The sequence below is a fragment of the Balaenoptera borealis genome (genome assembly GCF_965194805.1).
Source record: "Balaenoptera borealis genome assembly, chromosome: 14".
NCBI classification, from domain to species: domain Eukaryota; kingdom Metazoa; phylum Chordata; class Mammalia; order Artiodactyla; family Balaenopteridae; genus Balaenoptera; species Balaenoptera borealis.
The window spans coordinates 83,029,176-83,051,125 of NC_138875.1; the positions used below are offsets into that span (position 1 = coordinate 83,029,176).

The window sequence follows — 21,950 nt, forward strand, 5'->3', positions numbered from 1 at the left end:
CCTTGATCAGGACATCCTCAGGAGAAAACTTCTCAGAAACTGGCCCTTCAAAATTAACTCCAAATGTTCAAAATCACTCAATTTGTTTAGGAGTCTCTGTTTAAGTATAAAATTAAATACCTCTAAATGTCTGCCAACTTTTCTGCCTTAAGATTTTCACTGTAAGACACTGACAGTCTCCTGGGCCGTACTGCTCCACGCTGTCAGGCTCCGCACAGCCCTACTTGCTGTGCAGGCAGAGCCACCCACAGGAAGCTCTGGCCGAGACTGGTCTCAAGAGCCCAGCCCTCAGGACTCTCAGCAATAAGAAGTGCGGCCCACACACGTGGACAGGGAAATCAAGCTTCTCTATTGTGCCAAAAAGGATATCCCTTCTGAGGCTGAAATCCAGCAGCTAACGGGAGTCCCACAACATAACCAGGGTTTCCACTGAGAGGAACTGGCTTTGTATTTTGCTGAAAGACAATGCAGAAATGCCCCAAGTAATTCTTGTTTTAATAAGGAAATGGCAGAGAGAAAATGAAATGGTTTTCATAATAAAATCTGGGATTACCAACCAATAAAAGAATCTCTCTCCCTACTCAGAACTATAAATATATCTGCTGAGTGTAGGAGTACATCATGCTGTAAAAGAACAAGCTCACATGGAAGAGAATCTTACTCCCAAATGGAAAAGATACAAGGACTCTGGCTTGATTTCATTACAAACTCCACAGGCTACATGCAAGCCCTTTGTTCCATACAAATGGTTAGATGTGGTAATACTTCTAATTTGAGATTTTTTTTTTCCCACTAAGTCATGATTTCTTTATACTTGGCAATTACATACTTATACAAAATTGATCAAACTTACCTGAATAAAATAAATTTCAAACTTTTGCTGGAATGGAACCATTGCACTGCTAACCGCTCCCAGAAGAACAAAGACATCAGCTTTTACTATCTCACCTGCATCTGTATACATGAGGCTATACTTCACCTAAAAAACAAAATGATACTTCAAATACACCTGTTTCCAATAAATTTCTGTAGCTGTATTAATAACTCAAATAAAAAAACATGTATCTAGGAGGCAAGTCCTTTCCCACTTCTCCACGTGTTAAAGCTTTTCTCTCCTGTCCAATCGGATTATGGGAGGTGTTACCTCAGCATCGGCCCCAGCTGACAGACAGGGGCATCTAAGCCTTTCTGTGCCCAATTACATAAGTTCCAAATCAGCTGGTCTGAGCAGAATGTAATCAGCCTATCTGTGCAGATAAATGTGCTAAAACAACAGCAGCGGGACTTCCCTGGTGGTCCAGTGATTAAGACTCTGCACTCCCAATGCAGGGGGCCCAGGTTTGATCCCTGGTCAGGGAACTACATCCTGCATGCCGCAACTAAAGGAGCCTGCATGCTGCAACTAAAAGATCCTGCATGCCACAACTAAAAGATCCCGCATGCCACAATGAAGATCCTGTGTGCCGCAACTAAGACCCAGCGCCACCAAATAAATAAATATTTAAAAAAAAAAAAAACACAACAACAGCAGCAACAACAAATTTTGATGTAGTCTTATAAGTTACTAGGTTTGTGGAGAAAAATCACACAATTATTTCAGAGACAAAGAAGCGACCTCTGATGAGACAGGATAAAGGGAAGTAGGAGGCCAAGACAAGAAAAGTGATACCATCGGATGGCCAGAGCCCCCTTTGGAGGGCGTCCAGTTACCCCTCAGGACCACGCAGCTTGAGCCGCCCACAAACAGAGCAAACTTTCAAAGCCAAATTGGGCGCCTACCTCAAGAATGACGTTAGTGCAGATTTTATCATGCCCAGCCTCGACAAGAACCAGCGGCCTCAATACATCAGTGTCTTCCTGTAGGGTTAGCGTTTTATTTAGAGACTGAATGGTGATGGACTGAACAGTGATAGGGACCTGCAAAGTAAAGTCCTGGATTACTAAAGACACACCACAACAGAGGTGAATGGGTTAAAATAACGAAAAACTTGAAACACACCTCCACAGATACACCGCCAAGAAGGGAAAAGCATGCTATAGAACAATACGCATACTAGAAATCCACATTTGCAAAAACACAGATATTTATATGTAAACACATGCATACATTCACAAAGAAAATATCTGAGAAGGATATAACCAAAATGTTAAGTGATTACTTCTGGAAACATGTTCACACAAAAACGTGTACACAAATGTTCACAGCAGCATTCTTAATAGCCCAAAACTGAAAATAACCCAGTTGTCATTCATCAACTGATGAATGGGTAAATAAAATGTGGTCTATCCATACAAAAGAATATCATAAATAAAAAGAATCATCCATAAAAAGGAATGAAGCACTAACACATGCTACAACATAGACGAATCCTGAAAACACTGTGCCAAATGAAAGAAGCCAGACACAAAGGACCACATACTACATGATCCCATCTATAGGAAATGTCCAGAATAGGCAAATCCATAGAGACAGAAAGTAGATAAGCGGTTGCCAGGGGCTGGGGGAGAAGGCTGGGGTAGAATGAAGGGTGACTGCTAATGAGCACAGGGTTTCTTTTTGGGGTGGTGAGAATGTTCTGGAATTAGATATTGGTGATGATTGCATAACCTTGTGAATATATCAAAAACCACTGAATTGTACACTTTAAAATGGTAAGTTTTATAGTACGTGAATTATATCCCAAACATACACACACATACACACAAACTCCCATCACACCATCAAATGCACACATACACTCTCACCTCCAAACCACAGCTCCTACTGATAAACGCACTCACTGTATACACGCACGTGCACATTCTTCACACAATCCCAGGGTCCATCCTCCTAAAGCCCCACAACCTCTCTGAACATATGCTTGACCCAGTTTATACACAACTTCTACACACACCCTTACACACGCACACAATGGGTGGTGGGATCATGGGCAAGAAAAAGAGACAAACAAATTTTTAAAGCAAAATCAGGAAGCCCTGGTTAGACCAATGCTATTAAAGGACATTTTTCACTTATGGCCATTGCCAGCAGAGTGACAAAGCACCAAGCAATCCTTTAAATGGCTCAAAGCTCTAGATATTTTGGCCTCTTCGTACCATGAGACAAGTCTGATGTTTGCTCTAAATGCCTGCTCTTAGAAACCACTGTTTAGGAAAGAACCTAACTTGTATCTAGTTGTTCATATTGCTCTGAACTTTGCCCTCAACCATGTACTATATTGTTTATAATTCAAAATTATTAAGTATTTAAGCTGTAATTTTATAGATAAACAAGGAGTTCTTATGTACTGCTCCCATGACCAAGAAGACTGGCAACTACCCTTGTAAGTCAAACCTCTAATATAAGAACGTGATGTGGTTCGGAAGCAAAGATGAGCTGTCACATGATGGAGTCACAGGAGGGCAACACCAGTCACCACAACGTCCTCTGCATAACAAGTCGCACCACTGGGTTTAAGAGTTACGCAGGGAGTCCCATGCTACCCGTTAATTAACTCTTAAACAAGTCATCAAAAGATAACCCTGGATCCCTTTATCTGAAAATGCCCTGATTCAGCAATGATACTGTGTTCTAAGAAAGTGCACACTGTTCCATGCCTCTGATGGAGCCATTCCCATGGTGGGTGGGTGTGGCTGGCAGACACCGAAGGGTTCAGTTGGCTTTGTAAAGACTGATGGATGAGTGTAAGTGGCAAGAGCTGCACTAGTATATCACCATCCACTGGACCAGACACAAGAATGAAAATGGTACGGCTCTTCTGGTTTCCTGAATGTCCTATTCAATCATATCCTATTCCCAAACTACCCACTGGCAAAGAACTAAAGCATACTTAACAATGAAACCACAGGGCCATGACAATCTTTCATTGATGGTTCAATAGATATCGACAATAATTCCAAGCAATCACAATGGGCTTCTATTAATGGGGAGACTGGATCCGATTTTTATATTCCTCATCCTCTAACAGACCTTGGAAGCTGCATTTTAAAAGAATTTAAACACATCCCTGATATTAGTTGATATCCTTCGGAGCACAAGCTTTGGTGTCACACAGATCTGAGTTGGAAGTCGCAGTCTGCCACTTCCTGACTGTGTGGCCATAGGACGCAAAGAGAGAACGTGTGTGAAACTTCCAAACTCAGGGCTTGGCACACAGTAGAACGAGTCCAATGTCATGGTTAAGAATAAGGTCTCTGGAGCCAGACAGCTTGGTTTCTTGTCCCAGCTCTGCCTCTTCCCCGCTGTGTAGCCTTGGGCAAGCTAAGTCATCTCTTTGTGACTCACATGCCAGAGTGCCAACAACAGGGCCTACCTCCTAGAATCACTGGGACAACTAAAGGACTGCAGACACACATACACTTGGAACAGTGCTTGGCACATAGTACGTGCCTTTGAGTAACGTCCTATTATCCCTCACAATAGGTCTTCCCTTCTTGATTGAATCAATCCTTAGTCATTCATTCAATTAACACATAACCAATTGAGGGCCCAGTACCTACTAGGCACCATCTTAGTACCAACACTATATGGCATACAGGGCAGCTATCTCCACAGACAGTTCAAGCTTTGAATGCTATAATAAAAGCACTTTTTAGTGGTTGGAAGCATTTGAGAGCTAGTCTATTATATGACTTTCAAACTGGGTCCCTGGGAGCTGTAGGGTTCCTCACAGGGACGAAAAAGGAGAAAGATGGGGAGGTCAGGCAGGTAAGGGGCTTCTGACCCCACCACTGCTCCAACTAGGGGCTTTGTTTTTTTGGGTTTTTTTTTAATTAATTAATTTATTTTTATTTATTTGTTTTTGGCTGCACTGGGTCTTCGTTGCTGTGCGCGGGCTTTCTCTAGCTGCGGCGAGCGGGGGCTACTCTTTGTTGCGGTGCGCGGGCTTCTCATTGCGGTGGCTTCTCTTGTTGCGGAGCACAGGCTCTAGGCACGTGGTCTTCCGTTGCAGCACGCAGGCTCTGTAGTTGTGGCTCACGGGCTCTAGAGTGCAGGCTCAATAGTTGTGGCGCATGGGCTTACGTTGCTCCGCAGCATGTGGGATCTTCCTGGACCAGGGCTCGAACCCGTGCCCCCTGCATTGGCAGGAGGATTCTTAACCACTGCACCACCAGGGAAGCCCCAGCTAGGGGCTTTGGATTCAATCCATGTTACACACTAGGGAAGGCTCTTTCACTTGAAGAAGCACTATAACTGAAATAAGTTTGAAAGCACCTTCACAGATGAGGAAATCCAGGCCCACACACAGTAGTGTGAAGTCCAAAGTCACACAACCATTCCTTTCCAAATGTCTACCTCAAACATGTTTGTGTCCAGAGACGTAATGAAATCAATCACAGTGGGTACTGCTGTCCGCAGTGCTTCCTGCGTGCCAGTTGCTGCACCAAGCACCGAGTCTTACATCATGTGCATTCTCTCCCTCGAGCCTTACATCAAGCCTCTGGGGCAGAGACCTACCATCCACTTGCAACTGGGGAGACTGACGCATATGTCACACAAGAAAACAACAGCAAAGCTGACTTTTGAACCAAGGGCAACCAATTTCACAGGCTCTGGGAGACTATGACAAGGCCACTGCCTTGGCCTCCTTGGGGACTGTATTCACAGGCAGGCACAGGGTGCAGCCCCAAGAGTAAGAGGTAAATCCACCATCCTTCTCTCTGACATATCTGCAAAGAGACTGTGGCCTCCTGACCACAGCTCTATAGGGCCCCTGAGCTGGGGCCATAAGGCTTTGAATAGAACCTACCTGCAACTCAACACTGGAAGCTACACTGAGAGTGTTCACCTCCTACACAGGTGTGTACCTTCACTGGGCAAAAGGTTTCTTTCTATCTTCTACACTGGACAGACAGCATCCTGGGAGCTAGCCAGCTCTCCTGACAAGAGGCCAAGAAGATATCAAGGGATGCCCCGAAAGCACAGAAGCCAATCACACCCCTTGTCAGTCAAGACAGCTGCGTCATTCAAACATGAACAAGTGTGGACTACAAAAACTAAGGAATTTGAAAATCTGACCCTTTTGTGATAGCAAAAGGATGGTCTACTAAGGAGTTTCCCTATTTCATTTCTGCTTGCTTTTTGGCAAATATTTTCGTTATTGGCAGTAAGGTACCCTTCTGACCATAAGTGTATTCATTTCAAATGCTCCGAAGTAAGACAATAATTCCATTAAGAAGTACTCTTACCTTTGTTCCTGAACCAGGCACCTAGATAAAAAGAACAACAAATTTTGTTAAGTACAACAAAAAGAAGCATTTTTATTGCTTTTTCAGACCGTGGGTTAAAGGGCACATTCATCTTATTAAAGACTTCTCAAAGAGGAAAACAGAATTTCCTTAATCAAGACTTGCCACCTATATATTTTTGTATCTGTGTCATAATAACTTTACATTTCCCTTCTATATTCATTTCCTTCAGATTGGGAGCTCAGGAGACCAGCCCAACAGAGCTAGTCTCAGGAAGCCTCCATGCTTCAGTGTAATTATGTGGTATTTTCCATATGGTCATCAGTGACGTAACACTGTAGGGAAGACATGGCTCCCATCCTCCTGCTCACTTGCGCTGCGCCTGTCCTCATCGGAAGGACACCACTGCCTGCCCAGGCAGTGTCCAGTCTCCTAAGTGGCCTTCCTGCCTGTAGCCCGAGCCCCCTCAAGGCCAGGCTCCTGCCTCCCCAGCACAGCCGGAGCTCTTTTCCTGAAGGGCTCCACCTCCCTTCATTCCTGTCCCCACGCCGCCAATCCCACTTCTCTAACCCCACGATGCCCTATTAGGCCAATGGGAGCTTTGGGGAGGGGGATGAGTGGACATGTGGGGGGGGCCTAAGATGAAAAAGAACTGTGCCTGCACGCCTCAGGGACTGCTTCCAGGACAACTGTGAGAGGTCACACGAACTGGAAGAGTTCACAGGCATAGATGGCTGACTTTGAGGAGAGAGGGAGAGGGAAAGGGCAGAGAGAGGAAAGATTAAACTTGATTCTGAAAACTGAAGCCCAGATGAATACAGGTGCCATGGATGCCCCCGTCACCACACTCCAGGAATCAGAAGGGGAAGGGGGCTTTCACAATAATCATATGGTTTTTAATCACTGAAAAATGTCTTCTCCCCTGGCAACCCTTTCACATCACCCACCAAGCAGGCCAGTGGCCTCTCATCTATTCAGTTCAGGCTTCAGTCACCGTAACCAGGAAGAAGGGGCCTCTTCACACGGGGGCCTCTTCTTCTCCAGCAAACCTATTTCCTGTCCTTTCCTGGGCGGTTATTTCATCTGCCAACCAGAAAGATAACTTTTTGGTGCTAACATGATCATTTCCGTGACAGACATTAAGATGTTTTTATAATTCTAAAGGTTTTGGTTATTAATAAAGGTCTTTTAATTCAGGAGACAGAGTATTGGTTACCATCAAAATGAATGAAAGCAAAAAAAAAAAAAAGAAAAAAGAAGAAAGCAAAATATGAGCTAACTATATAAAAATAAAAATTATTTTAAGTGATTATTTCAATATCTTTGGTATCAGTATACCAAAGAACTGGAGAAGAAAAATTTTGAGTGTCAATCATGTATTGAAATGATGCTCTACTTATCATATTGTAAAAGGGTACAAAGAACAGAAAATAAACCCAATGAATCAAGTTTCACTTCAAAATAATTCTTACCCTCAAAATTTTAGGGCTGCTGTAATAAGCCAGGCTCAGGGTTTCAATTTCTTTACACTGTTCCAAATTTATCCTTCTGGTGCACTTAACAGCTTGGTTAACCAGAAATGCTGGAAATCGTAGCATCCCCAAGGGAAAGGGAAAAAAAAATTTTAAAAACAAGAAAAATTTTAACTGTCCAACAGTAACTAAAAAATTGTAATCTAAGTAAAACTGCAAAGTTATGACACAGACATATAATATGCTTAATATAGGGTTTAAAAAATTATTTTTCAAATACATAATACATTCACATGATTCAAAATTCAAAAGGCACAAAAAGATATTGAGAGAAGTCTCCCCCCAACCCTTGTCCCCCAGCAACCACAAGTTCCCTTCCCCAGAGACAGTCAGCATGAAGTTTCTTGTGTATCTTTCTGGAAATATCCTATGCAAATAAAAGCATGTGTGTATATATATGTATGCATATATGTATGTATGTATGTATGTGTGTGTGTGTGTGTGTATATATAAATTTTTTTTTTTTTTTTTTTTAGTATTTCTTTCCCCTTTTGGAAACAAACTCACAATATATATTCCGCCCTTTGTTTTTTTCACTGAACAATGTATCTTGGAGCTCAGTCTATCTCAGTACATGAAGAGCTTCCTCCTACTCTTTTTAGGGAGAATTAGTATTCTATTATAGACATGCCATAATTTATTCAACCAGTTCCCCACTAATGGAAGCTGTCTCCAGCTTTGCTATAATAATGCTGCAATCTATTGTTTTGCATGTGGGCCAGAGTTTCTGTAGGACCAACTCCTAGAAGTAGAAAAGCTAGGTCAAAGGGCATATTCATTTGCAATATTGATACATAATGCCAAAGTGCTCTTCACAGAGGCCGTACCAATTTTTAGTCCCACCAGCAATATAGACAAGTGCCTACTTATCCACAGCCTTAAATTTCTTTACGCTTTGCCAATCCATTAGGTGGAAACGGTATCTCAGTTTCGTTGTTTTTTTTTTCTCTCATTAATTTTTTTGGCTGCATTGGGTCTTCGCTGCTGCCCGCGGGCTTTCTCTAGTTGCAGCGAGCGGGGGCTACTCTTCGTTGCGGTGCGCGGGCTTCTCATTGTGGTGGCTTCTCTTGTTGCAGAGCACAGGCTCTAGGCACGTGGGCCTCAGTAGTTGTGGCACACGGGCTCAGTAGTTGTGGCTCATGGGCTCTAGAGCGCAGGCTCAGTAGTTGTGGTGCAGGGGCTTAGTTGCTCCACAGCATGTGGGATCTTCCCGGACCAGGGCTCACACCCGTGTCCCCTGCATTAGCAGGCAGATTCTTAAACACTGCGCCACCAGGGAAGTCCCTCAGTTTCGTTTTAATTTACACTGTTCCTTTGTGTGAGCAAGGTTAAGCATCTATTCAATAGAACGCATTTTCCTTTGTGTAGCAAGTGTTGCTTCATTAGGCCACATGCTATCATCCACGGCTTAGCAGGTTTCTGCATAGTGAGGCTGGCTAAGGACTGGAGAGCCAGGCCTATTCCCTTCCACTGCCAAGAGGGTTACTCCATGGAGTCTATGATGCTCCTGAAGGAGAAGCAGGACCCATGGGAGGCAGCTGCATGGGTTGTATCCCTGCTCCACCACCGCCTAAGTAAGAAACTGAACGTTTCTCAGTTTCCTCATCTAAAGAATGAAAACAACCCTCCCTTAGAGGATCATTGTAAGGATCACATGGAAAAAACACATGCAAGCACTTAACACAATACCCAGCATACAGTTAATCAGTGTTAGCTACTGACAAACTTTAGCTCCAGCGAGGAAAGAACTTTCCAACAGGGACTTCCCTGGTGGTCCTGTGGTTAAGACTTCGCGCTCCCAATGCAGGGGGGCCCGGGTTCGATCCCCGGTCAGGGAACCAGATCCCGCGTGCCGCAACTAAAAGATCCTGCATGCCCCAACTAAGACCTGCTGCAGCCAAATAAATAAATAAATAAATATTTTTTTAAAAAAAGAACTTTCCAACAACTGTAAGAGTTAAACAACTTAATGAGCTGGTTACAGGTAGTGAGTTCCCCATCACTGCAAGTGCTCAAACAGTGACTGCATGTTGTAGAAAAGATTCCGGCACTGGGTGGGAAACTGAACTATACAACCTTTGAGGTCTCTTCCAACCCTAAGACTCTCTGTTTCTAGTTACGAAGTCTGTTTAATTGTGACTACTATAAATATAAACTAAGAACAAACTCTGTTTGCAGAGAGGAAGAAAAGTGCCCACTCTCTTACCTGCAGGGTTATTATCGGTGCACAGAGATGATGTAAGGGGAGAAGGAAATCTCAGAAATGAATGTGAAGTCTGCAGATGAACCCCATACTGCAAACAGAACAACCAACAGCTGTCATGGTGCTACTAAGGCACTCCTTCAACACTTACTGCACACCTACTATGTGACAGGCAGCACTGCAGGCATTGGGAACACAGGGGTGATTAAAAAACAGATGTGGTCCTTCTCCGCAGGGAGCTTACCTCTAGCTGTCCCACCCTTTTCCTTTTAAGGATGTGTGTTTCTGTGTACACATGTTACTGCATTTGCAGGCTTTTTAATTCTTGGCAATTTTATTTCTATTCCACTGGAAGGGTATGTAAGAAGCTGACACAGGTGCCAGCAAGGGGGAAACAAGTCCTGTCCTTCACTAGAGCTGGGAGTATAAATTCCTGCAATCTTTCTGGAGAGCAATCTGGTATCGGTATTTTAAATTCCCATTCATTTTGACCAAGTTAACCCGTTTATAGGAACATATCCTAAGGATTTAATCAGACAAAAATATATGTATCTAGGGACTTCCCTGGTGGAGCGGTGGTTAAGAATCCTCCTGCCAATGCAGGGGACACGGCTTCGATCCCTGGTCCAAGAAGATCCCACATGCCATGGAGCAACTAAGCCTGTGTGCCACAACTACTGAACCTGCGCTCTAGAGCCCAAGAGCCACAACTACTGAGCCCATGTGCCCCATCTACTGAAGCCCGCACGCTCCAGGGCCGTGAGCCCCAACTACTGAGCCTGCGTGCCACAACTACTGAAGCCCACGCGCCTAGAGCCCATGCTCTGCAACAAGAAAAGCCACCGCAATAAGAAGCCCGCACGCTGCAATGAAGAGTAGCCCCCCGCTCGCCGCCACTAGAGAAAGCCCGTGCACAGCAACGGACCCAACACAGCCAAAAAAAAATATATATATATATATATATAAATATATGTACCCATAAGAATGTTTATTGTGGATTATTTATAATAGCAAAAACTAGAAACGAATGTCTGTTAAATGGTGGAATGACTCAATAATAAATAACGACACATCCATGGAAAGAATACTTTGTACCAGTAAAATATAGCTCCAACACTAGCTCCTTCCTATACCTATGTTTTCCTCATCACTTAAATGGAGACAATGACATATCCTTCCCAGAGTTGTGTGCAGTGATGTCTGAAAAGCTCTGCACAGTGTCTGGCACATGGGAAATTCTCAAGAAATGGTAACTTTTATAGTGACATGGGAAGATGCATAAAATTTGCATCTTTACAAATTTTTGCAAATTTTTTTTTTTTTTGCAAAGGAAAAAGCACTTTGCTGCATCTTTTGAGGTGGAAAGGAAGAAAAAATTCTGCAGAGACAAATGCAAGCTTACCACAGAATAAATGCCTCAAAACCCTATGTTAGAATTCAACTACTCAAGTTTAATTTTCATGATCTTTGATCTATAGGCACGCATGTTAAGTTTTTTAGTTTATAATATGAATTCTATGTCTCAGGAAAGCCGGTTTACTGGGAACATACTGAAAAGTTAACTTACAAAGACAAGATATTTGTGACGGGATGAGTGGACTTAAGTTCCTGGCTCACCTCATATTTTGCAGTATTTGGAGCATCCGGTTTGGCTGTCAAGGAAACATCTGATTCTGCATTCGATGAAAAACCATCAGATGTTTTCATCAATTTATCAAAATTGCTTTCATCAGGCACTTCTGGATTAATAAAGGATAATGCAGGTTTATCTGTTTTTAGAAAAAACATTTTAAATCAGTATAAAATATAACATGTATAGTATATATAACATATGTAGTATTTTGGAAACAACTTTCAGTAGCATTAAGGCTGATGTGAAGACATTAAAGTGTCTCTTTTTATATTCACTTTCCCCAAGATTTCTTGAATCTTATTAAATAAATAGGATCTTTCTCTATTGTGGAAACAATAGTTTCTAAAGCCTACAGGTAAAGAGCACAACAGAAACCAATAATAATCAATCTCTTTCTCTGGCCCATGGACTGAGGCATCTGCTGCATAAACCTCTAAGGGGCAACTCTCTCCAGATGGCTATGGGAATGAAAGACCCTGTTTCTACCCTCACACAGCCACCTCCAAAGCCCAGGAGGATAATGTGCCCTGTACATGAGAGGTGGGAGGAGGAGGGAACAGACTGGTATGTTCACTGGCCCTGTTATGTCAGAGAACATGACAATGACTGACCAGTCATTACCTCAGATTACAAATCACAGAAAAATCGCCTAAATTTTCAAGTGCAAAGGAACAAAACCAAAATATAAAGACACTCTGAAAAGACGATAAAGTTTGATAAAACCATAAATGTGTCTCTGATCTCTGATATCTTGATAACATTTTACACTCACATGTACTTTGGAACTAGACACCTTACTGAGCTAAATGCTCAGATAAAAATAAAGATCCTGTTTTCATGCAAATATTCTTAGTAAAAATAAAAGAGAAAAAGGGAACTTGAAACCAAAGCTGAACCTGATTCCTAACTATTAAATCAGGAGGAAATAAAGTAAAACACACACACACACACACACACACACACACACACACACACACACACACCCCTAAATAAATCTAGATTCCTATGCATGTCTACATATTATAAACACCTTTGAAATAAAGTATGAGATTTCAAAAGATAACTACACAAGCACAATTAAAGAAAACGTGCATGGCCACAGGTTTATAAAGTTACTTGCAGTTGTCTGTGGAATGGCCTCAAGATAAACTCTAGCCAAACCACAGAATAACTGCTTTAAATCTAACAATGGGACATTTTTCCATAAAAGAACTTTTAAAAGAAAAAAATTTTCAGAGTTTCACAAAGTATATCACCATCAAATACTTACAGTTTGTAATGTGAATGCAGAAAATAGATGGATTGATTTGGTCAACAAGTTTAAATACTCTCTGAGGTGGGTCTGCTGTAAAATTCAATGAATAGATGGCTGCTTTTTGACTACAAAACTGACTATCACCCCTGAAAATTAAAAAAATAATAAGACAAAGTTTTAAGGCAAATGCACACAATCTTAGCAAGATTATTTTAAAACTGTCAGATGCTTGCACTGTACTATGTTAACAACTACATGGAGGATATTTATGAAAGTGCGATGTTAGTATTGAATCCACTTTTATTTAGTTTATTCAGTGTTAAATTGTTTGGCATTTTAAACTTCTTCCTCCAACAGTGAAAATATGAAGACAACTAGAATCACCTTTAAGAAAATCTTGTCAAGTATGGAATATAGATCAGAGTATAATTTTGATGTAAATGAACCTTGCAAACCCTGACAGAATCAATTACATAAAATTTTGCAGAACTTCAGATTGTTTGTAAGTACCCAGAATGGATCCAAACTTCCTAGTCTTTAGAATAAAGCTGTCTTCACAAAGGATTGTGAGAATGAGAAAATGTAACGTCATCTGGAAGTTTCGGGGCTTAGAAGTTACGGTATAGATAAGTCTTCAACCAATCCCGGACTTAACAAACCCTAATCTATTTGATACTGATACAGATATGGCATAGAGATATAACAAAAATGAGATCATATTACATACTGCTTTAAGGCTTTTTTCACTTAATATATAGTGCCCAATATTTCCCATATCATCAAATATGTTTTTGTATTATTATACTAAATAGCTTCATTGTATACCAATTTATTAAGGTACTCCCAATTTTTTTAGCCAATCCTCTACTGTTGATCTAGGCTGTTTCTAATTTTCCCCGATTATATATAATGCTATAATGACATCTTTGTACATACATTTTTATTAATATCACCATTTATTTCCTTAGGCCGTATCTCCTGAAGTGGAATTGCTGGGTCAAAAGGTAGGTACACATAATTTAAGGCTTCTGAGACATACTGCCAGATCGCCTTCCAGAAAGGCAAGATGCAGCCTCACCAACACTGTAGTAATAAGAGCGCGTATTTCCTGTACTCTTGCCAAGACTGGATATTATCATTCAGTTTTTACCCTTTGCGAATTTCATGGGCAAAAGCCTGTTATCTCATTGTTTAAATTTGAATTTTCTCTTTTACTAGTGAGGTTAAATATTTTTCCATACAGTTACTGCTCACTGGTATTTATTCTTCAGTAAGTTGACCATTTTTTTTTAGAACGTTTGTCTTCTCATTTACTTAAAAGAACCCATATATATATATACACACATATATATGTATATATGTGTATATATATATACATATATATATATATTTTTTTTTGGCTGCGTTGGGTCTTCGTTGCCGCATGTGGGCTTTCTCTACTTGCGGCGAGCAGGGGCTACCCTTCGTTGCGGTGCACGGGCTTCTCATTGCAGTGGCTTCTCTTGTTGCTGAGCACGGGCTCTAGGTACATGGGCTTCAGTAGTTGAAGCATGCGGGCCCTAGAGCGAGCGAGCTTCAGTAGTTGCGGCTCGCGGGCTCTAGAGTGCAGGCTCAGTAGTTGTGGCGCACGGGCTTAGTTGTTCCGCGGCATGTGGGATCTTCCTGGACCAGGGATCAAACCTGTGTCCCCAGCATTGGCAGGCGGATTCTTATCCACTGTGCCACCAGGGAAGTACCTGATTTTTTTAAACTAATGAAGTTGTCAATCTTTTCTTTTATAGTTTGCCTTTGGGTTTATGCTTAAAAGACATTCCCTAACCCAAGATTAATAAATGTTCACCTATATTTTTCATTTGCTCATTAATTTTTTTTTAACGTTTCAATCTCTTGGTAATTTACTTCGATGTAATGCTATGAAGCAGGAACCTCATGTCTTTTGTTTTTAAATAATCATCCTACATCATTTACTGAATGATCCAACCTTTACTCCACAGAGATGAAATACCATATTTATATTAAATACATAAGTAGAAAAAAACATAACACTTTTTTTTTTTAATTTTTATTTATTTATTTATTTATTTATTTATTTATTTATTTATTTATGGCTGTGTTGGGTCTTCGTTTCTGTGCAAGGGCTTTCTCTAGCTGCGGCAAGTGGGGCCCACTCTTCACCGCGGTGCGCGGGCCTCTCACTATCGCGGCCTCTCTTGTTGTGGAGCACAGGCTCCAGACACGCAGGCTCAGCAACTGTGGCTCACGGGCCTAGTCGCTCCGCAGCATGTGGGATCTTCCCAGACCAGGGCTCGAACCCGTGTCCCCTGCATTGGCAGGCAGATTCTCAACCACTGCACCACCAGCGAAGCCCCAGAAAAAAACATAATACTTTTTAAAAAAATTAGCTGGTGTAAAATCAGTACACACAACTGATTTTTGGCCTTTCTAATCTCTTCCAATGACCTACTAATCTGTCTTGAATTAATACACATTATTTTCACTATTACAGTGTTACAACTGTTTTAAACCTAGTAGTTTGCTCTTCTTATTCAATAACGTCTTGGCTGTTCTGTTTATTCTTCCAGATGAATTTTAGAATCATTTTGACACATTATCCCTCTCCCATCTGACTAGAATTACATTATAATAAATTGAAGTGTATAAGTAATGATTCTTACCATCCCACTATGCAGACTGTATCTCTCCAGTTATTCAAATGTTTTATGTCTCACTATATTTTGAAGTTTTTTTTCACAAAAATTCTGAATAGTTAAGTTTAATTCTAACTATATTAAATTTCTATTGGTGTTATGAATAGAATCCATTTCCATTATATTTTTTGAACGTTTATTGCTGGGGTATTGATTTATTTTGTAACTGGCCTCTTTTCCAAATGCTCTGTATAGTTCTAATGGTATATAAGTTGTTATTGTAGGCATAAAGAATATTTTTGAAAAACCGTGAGCAGTATTAATAAGAAAAGATCCAGCACTGAAAAATCTGTGAGTCCTACTGGGCCTTAAAGGATGAGTAGGAATTAGACAGAAAGGGAATGGGACACTAATCCAAGTACAAAAATGGCACTGGCCAAGGATGGGTAATGTACTGATGGTATTTGGAAAACAAAGTACCAAAGGTGGGCTGGATGGTGGATACTAGATGGGGTTAGTAGGAAATAAGATCTGAAAGAGGTTGGGATGGATATGAATCCAGGTTATGGATTCTGTAGGTAATGAGAGTTTTTGAAGGTTCTTTAGGAAGTGAGTGATAAGTTGAGGCGTGAGCTTATGAAGAGGAAGGAAGTAGGAATGGATAAATATGAGGGCAATCGTAAAAGACAACTCAGCAGAATGGGACTCTTCACCCCTCCCCTTCGAGTCAGGCACCTCTCGAATCCTGTGCAGTGAATCAGTATCACATCCGTACATTTCTCTTTAGTCCCACTGTCACAACCTTCTGGGGTAAAAGAGAGGACACCTATTAATCCTCATCTGCAATAGCTTCCTACTTGGTTCCCTGTTACCAGGCCTGGCCCCTGTGATCTATTGTCCATGCTGCTGCTGAATTTATTAAGTTGGGAATCTGATCACCTCACTTCCCGGCCCCCTGAAGAATTCAGGAAAAATCCAAACCCCTCAGCATACACACAAGGCCCCTCAGAATTTGACCCCTGCCATTCCCCACACTCCTCTGGCTCCACCCTTCCCTAGCCATGCTGAGTTACCTGCAGTTAAGGCAACAGGCTGTACTCCTTCACCCCCATGCAGCTCCCTCGGCCTGGAATGCCCTTCCTGATTCCACGCTGGCCAACTTCTACTTGCTCTTCAGAACCCAGCTCAGTTATTTTCTAGAAAGACCTCGCTACTCCCACTGTCTGGGTTAGATGCCACTCCTCTGAGTTCTCCTAGTGTCTGGGGCAGAAACTGCCATCCACTCATCTGTCTCCCTTACTCATGAGCTCTTTGAAGGCAGGACCATGTCTAAGTCATCTTTAAATCCCTGGTACTGGCACACAGGAGGGCTCAAGAAAGGCATGGTGAGATGTGAAAGACGGCTTAGATGTGAGAAGGCAAGGAAGAGACAGGAGTCAGGGTAGCCTCCAGGTTTCTGGCCTGGGTTTCTGACTGGGTAGAGAATGACAAAAGGGGATACTTGAGGGTCAGTTAGGGGTGGAGGGGAGAAATTCATTCATCCATTTAACTCATTTTTAATGAGGGCCAACTATGTGGCAGGAGCTGTGCTAGGCACTAGTGGTAAATGGTATATAAAAGATAATTCTTACTCTCAAGAAGCTTACATCTAATGAGGAAAACAGACATTAATCCAATAATCTTAACAATAAATTTACAAGTTATTGGATGATAGGACTAGCTGATGACAGTTCAGCAAATGTAAATAAACTTTTTATGAGTTGGAATCTACATAACAGTAACACACAACTAGTTAGGACTATTGGTTTTGATTTCAGTATTTCTACACTTCATATTCAGGAGAAAGTCACAAGCAAAACTAACTCAAAAAATTCTGAGGTCCTCTCCTGAGGGCACTACGAATTCAGCTCTAACTTCTAAACCATGAGGTCCACAAACCACACCTAATTTTGTAAATAAGTTTTACTGAAACGTAGCCATGCCCATCCATTTACATATTGTCGATACTGCTTTTGCTCAACAATGGCAGAGTTGAGAAGTTGCAACAGAGACCATTATGGCCTGCAAAGTTTAAAGTATTTATTATGTGGCCTTTTACAGAAAAAAGCTGGCTGACCCCCATTCTAAATAGTCTATATCTAAAATTACAGTACTGGCTAATTTTTTTTAAACAATTACATTCTAAATAACGATCTCAAATCGGAGCAGATACCTCACTCTCAGGCTCCTGGTACTTACTAAGACAGGAAAACAGAATGATTTTCAACAAAGACTGAACCACAATGTAGTCCAGCTAGCCAGAAAAATAATCTGACTACAACACCCCATGCTCCAAGCATTTTTACAATATCAGAAGTAGATTCAATTTCCCATTGGTCAATAAAATAGTTTCCCATGGGAAAAACACATCACACTTCCAAAAAGCATTCAACCTATCAAGTTTCAATCGCTAAAACTTGATACAAGACTAAATGTAAATTAGCTATCTCTGAATAATAAATTGGTCCCATCCTGAATAAATTAACCTCTAACCTCTCCTAAGTGCTGCTATTTTATCTGAATTATGAGAAGCAGATAAATCAGAAGAGATTATTTCTTTACCTTATAATCGACTGGGAATGTCATTTTCCATTATTCTCCTAGACAATGTGAACTGTGAGAATTCCTGGTAGATTTGTCCATCAGAAGAGTATAAACAAAGCTTTCCTATCTATTTAATTTTTTGTTACAAGTATTATGTCTACAACAAAAGCTGTAAAATTAAGCTGTACTTTTCACCCTAGGCTATACAGGAGACTAATTCACAGATACAAAAATGTGACACCTTATCTGTTCACAAATCACAGTGAAACGTAATTCAATATCTGAACACAGAGATTTCATTATACCCTTTGTAAAAAGTACACTCTCTCTTCTCTTTTGCCTGAGCTATCATCTGGCTGGATGCAAATAAGGGATAGACACTCTTCTACATATTGGTTTGGACAGCATGACTTCTGAATGATGCAAAATTCAGAAAATCAGGTTTGGGTTTTTCAGCCTGGGGGAGTTTTCACTTCCTGTCCCCAAATTTTATAATCTTGGTCCAATTTTATCAAACCTGCATGTGTCATAAACTTACATGACAACTGGGATTGAGCAGGCAGAAAAGACACTGAAATCCACGGAGCTGCAATCAGGATCACAACAGCAGTTGACATCACACAGTGCTGGAGACAAGTCACAGACACACAGAGCAGCAACTACAGAAACAAGAGAGGTGGGGTGCAGAGTGTCACAATCAGCAGGTAGTGACTGCCCCCCTGCCACTGCAAGGTACCAAAAATCCATCTCATACAGAAGGTCCATTTATTTTTCCTATTGCACTTTGGGGGAAATTTGTGAAGTGAAAATAAGTCAGTTTGAGCACCCTTCCATCCAAGGTTTCCCCAAAGTGGCTAATCATCTGACTCACCTGGAAAGTTCTGTTTGTGTTCTACCTAGAAAGACTCTGATTTGGTAAGCTAACTATGAAACCAGACACCTGTTTTTCAAAAACTTTCCAGGTGATGCTGATAATTAAAACAGGTTTAAGAACCAGCACGGTAAATCACTTGCCTGATCAAAAGAACCACCAGTTTAACACTGCAGACTCCTGAGCCCCTCCTCTGGAGATTCCAATTCAGAGGAAGGGCCCACTTAAGGCTGCCAAGAATCAGGGTTCTCTATCTTGTTCCTCTCCTCAGACGTCAACTGCAGCTTTGAAGCTGAGCCCACATTCACAGGCTATTGGCCAAGAATCAAACTGGCTCAAGTTCTTTGTACTTGGGATCCTAGAAATATCTTTCGTAATTCAGACAATAAAAGCATGGGAAAAGGAAGGAAGCCCCACTTAGCAAATTTTAATTTTTAATAATGATGACTACCTGGATTTTTAATTCCCTATTTTAGTCTGTCAAACAGGGGGGCAAAAAACTTTTAAAGAGATAGCAGAGCATGAGAATGATAAATACTGAACTCATGGTAGTTTAATTACTGCTGGAAGGGAGGGAATAAGATCAGTGCTTCAATCTTACCTGTAATGTTTTGTTTCTTTTTTTGAAAAAGGATTTCATGCACAAACAAATTTAAAAAAGGGATCTCAAGCAAATGCTGGTAGACAATACATACAACATTCTTATTTGCATTTATGAATTATTTTACAGTGTTTCCCTCTAGCCAAGGACTCCTTTGTGTGCTTAGAAGTGTTGAGGCACCCTGCCTTATGTGTTCAAAATTAATGTTGATTTGTTTTACAAAACTTAAAGCCTTTGTAGGTAGGTAGCTATAAGACTACTAGGGACAAAGCAATAGTGTTTAATAACTCTACTTAGGAAAAAAAAAAAAGGTCTCTATCCATGTGAGTACACTTAATCAGCCAACAAGTATGTGTTGAGCACTCCCAGGGTCTAAGTAGCACTCAGCTGCTCTTCCAAGCCTCTTCACATCTACAGGGTACTAATGAACAGAGCTCACATTCAAGATGAAAGTTATCATCCTTCTCTTCCACCTGTAACCCATTCTGCAAACGGCTGCCCAGTTCTCCACTCCTGAGTCACTCTCCTGCTACAACATGTACCCAGGGTGTGACCTAAAATCAGGCAAGTAATTCACTAACATGAAAAAATGGGAATAACCCAACATCCTAAGGTTGTTATAAGGATTAAACGAGATACATCACAGATGAAATGCTTAGCACAGGGGCTGCTACACAGTAAGCAGTTAATAAATGCCAGCTGGCATTTATTATCATTACTTGCACAGGTCTAAACAGAGGCCCTTTAAAAAGACGAAGGAAAGTGTAAATTCATCCTCCCATTTTGGAAAAACAGCCCTGAACACCTATTAATGATGGTTCAAGAACAGCTTCATTTTGGGGAGAAAGTGCATTAACAGATGAAACATTTACATGGATAAAAGACAACTCAGTCCAAAAAATCTTAGAGAATTTCAGATATTGAATACTCTGCTGTATTCTGTCCCAATTTATCACTTAACTTCCCTACTAATTCATCAAATAAAGTTTTGATATAAAACAAAGCTTTTTTATATATTGAAATAGCAAATATATTTCTCTGTACTTTTTCTTAGGACTACTCATAATTTATAAAGGAGAAATAATGGTTCAGTAACTGATGTTAAGTCCTAGAGTTCAGGATGTCAGCCAATGATGACTTTTCCATTTACTAATACTGAACCTTACACTCAATTTAAGAAAAGATCTTTTTCTCTTAAGAAGGGATAAAAAATACTGCATACCTATTGGAGTTACAGTCAGAGGACTTAAAAGGGATTTTTCTGAGATCACAAACCCCTTTGACAAACTACTCACTTCTATAAACTCTCACCCCAGAAAAATGCATATTCACAAAAGTTGGCCCTCTATCTTGGAGTCACAGCTATCCCCTGAAGTCATCCGTGTCGAATCAGATTACAAAATAGTCACCAAATGTGTGACTCAAGGATTAGATCACTTTCTGAGAAATATGTTAATTATCCCTAAAGATGAATCTTAAGAAGTGGCTATAACCCCTCACCCCATAACTTCCCACCTCCAGCTCAACACAGGAGGAATCCTGGGTTCTTATAATTCAAGTCAACAGACAGGGGCCTTGACCTAGTCACTTTCAGTAAACTAGACTTTTCGCGTCTCTTTTTGATAAGTGAAAAGTTCAACGTATCCTATGCACTTAATTCCCACAACTGTCTACAAACTTTCGATTTAATTTCGTGTTCTGCTGCAAAGCTGCAAGCAAGTATTCATTCATTATCACCTTTAGCGTTAATGTTGTCCAAGACCACTGCAAGTACTTTCAAAGCTTTTTATATTTCCCACTTGGGCTCTCTGAGCCTCGGTTTTCTCATCTGTATGACAGTGAATAATAACATCTACCTCCAACGGTTGCTGAGAGAACTAATGCCTATAGAAACACTTAGCAATGCCTGCTCACAATAAGTGGTCAATAAACGTTAACTATCATTATTATTACATCCTCACCCGGGCTACCACCCCCCGCAGTCTGGATCACTGTAGATCCCCAGGAATTGGCACTTGGTACCCACCGTCCGTGACCGGGGTGGGCCTGGGGCCGGAGGAGGGCCTGGGAGCCCTGGGGGTTTCATGGGGCCCAGGAGATACAGCAGGTCGGAAAGTCGTCGGGGCTGGCTTCGTGGAGTACAGGCCCTCCGTCGTCACCACCGGGGTGGCCCCGGCCTGGGCGCTCACGGAGGCCCAGCAGTCCAGGAGCACGAGCAGGAGCGGCGGGAGATCCCACAGCCCCATCACCCAGCGGAAACCCGCGCGGCCAGCAGCCAAGGACCGCGCGCTACCTGGCAACCGCGGCGGCTGGGTGCGCAGCATCACGGGAAGGGTCGCGAGAGGCCGCGAGAGACTGGGGGCGGAGGGCGGGGCGGGGCCTGGGCGGGGCCGGCCACAAGAGGCGGGGATGGGGGCGGGGGAGAGGGGCGGGAC

The 21,950-nt window shown here is 41.6% G+C and overlaps 1 protein-coding gene across 8 annotated transcripts in view; it reads right to left on the reverse strand.

The window, feature by feature from the left end:
• TCTN1 (tectonic family member 1) overlaps positions 1-21,868 on the reverse strand; it is a 28,131-nt gene extending 6,263 nt beyond the window's left edge. For 4 of the 8 annotated variants that reach the window (XR_014234528.1, XM_082355929.1, XM_082355930.1 and 1 more), the window contains exons 1-10: positions 21,542-21,868; positions 18,582-18,702; positions 12,828-12,958; positions 11,542-11,693; positions 9,928-10,015; positions 7,662-7,771; positions 6,190-6,210; positions 1,780-1,917; positions 854-979; positions 370-455 (exon numbers count right to left, since the gene is read on the reverse strand). Coding sequence is in view for 7 of the 8 variants with exons in the window: in XM_082355929.1 (XP_082212055.1) it covers positions 370-455; positions 854-979; positions 1,780-1,917; positions 6,190-6,210; positions 7,662-7,771; positions 9,928-10,015; positions 11,542-11,693; positions 12,828-12,958; positions 18,582-18,702; positions 21,542-21,839 (1,271 nt within the window). In the remaining variant the exon portion in view is untranslated. The remainder of the gene's footprint in view (positions 1-369; positions 456-853; positions 980-1,779; positions 1,918-6,189; positions 6,211-7,661; positions 7,772-9,927; positions 10,016-11,541; positions 11,694-12,827; positions 12,959-18,581; positions 18,703-21,541) is intronic. The other 4 variants (XM_082355931.1, XM_082355933.1, XM_082355934.1 and 1 more) reach the window with 4 other exon arrangements.
• Positions 21,869-21,950: the final 82 nt, after the last annotated feature.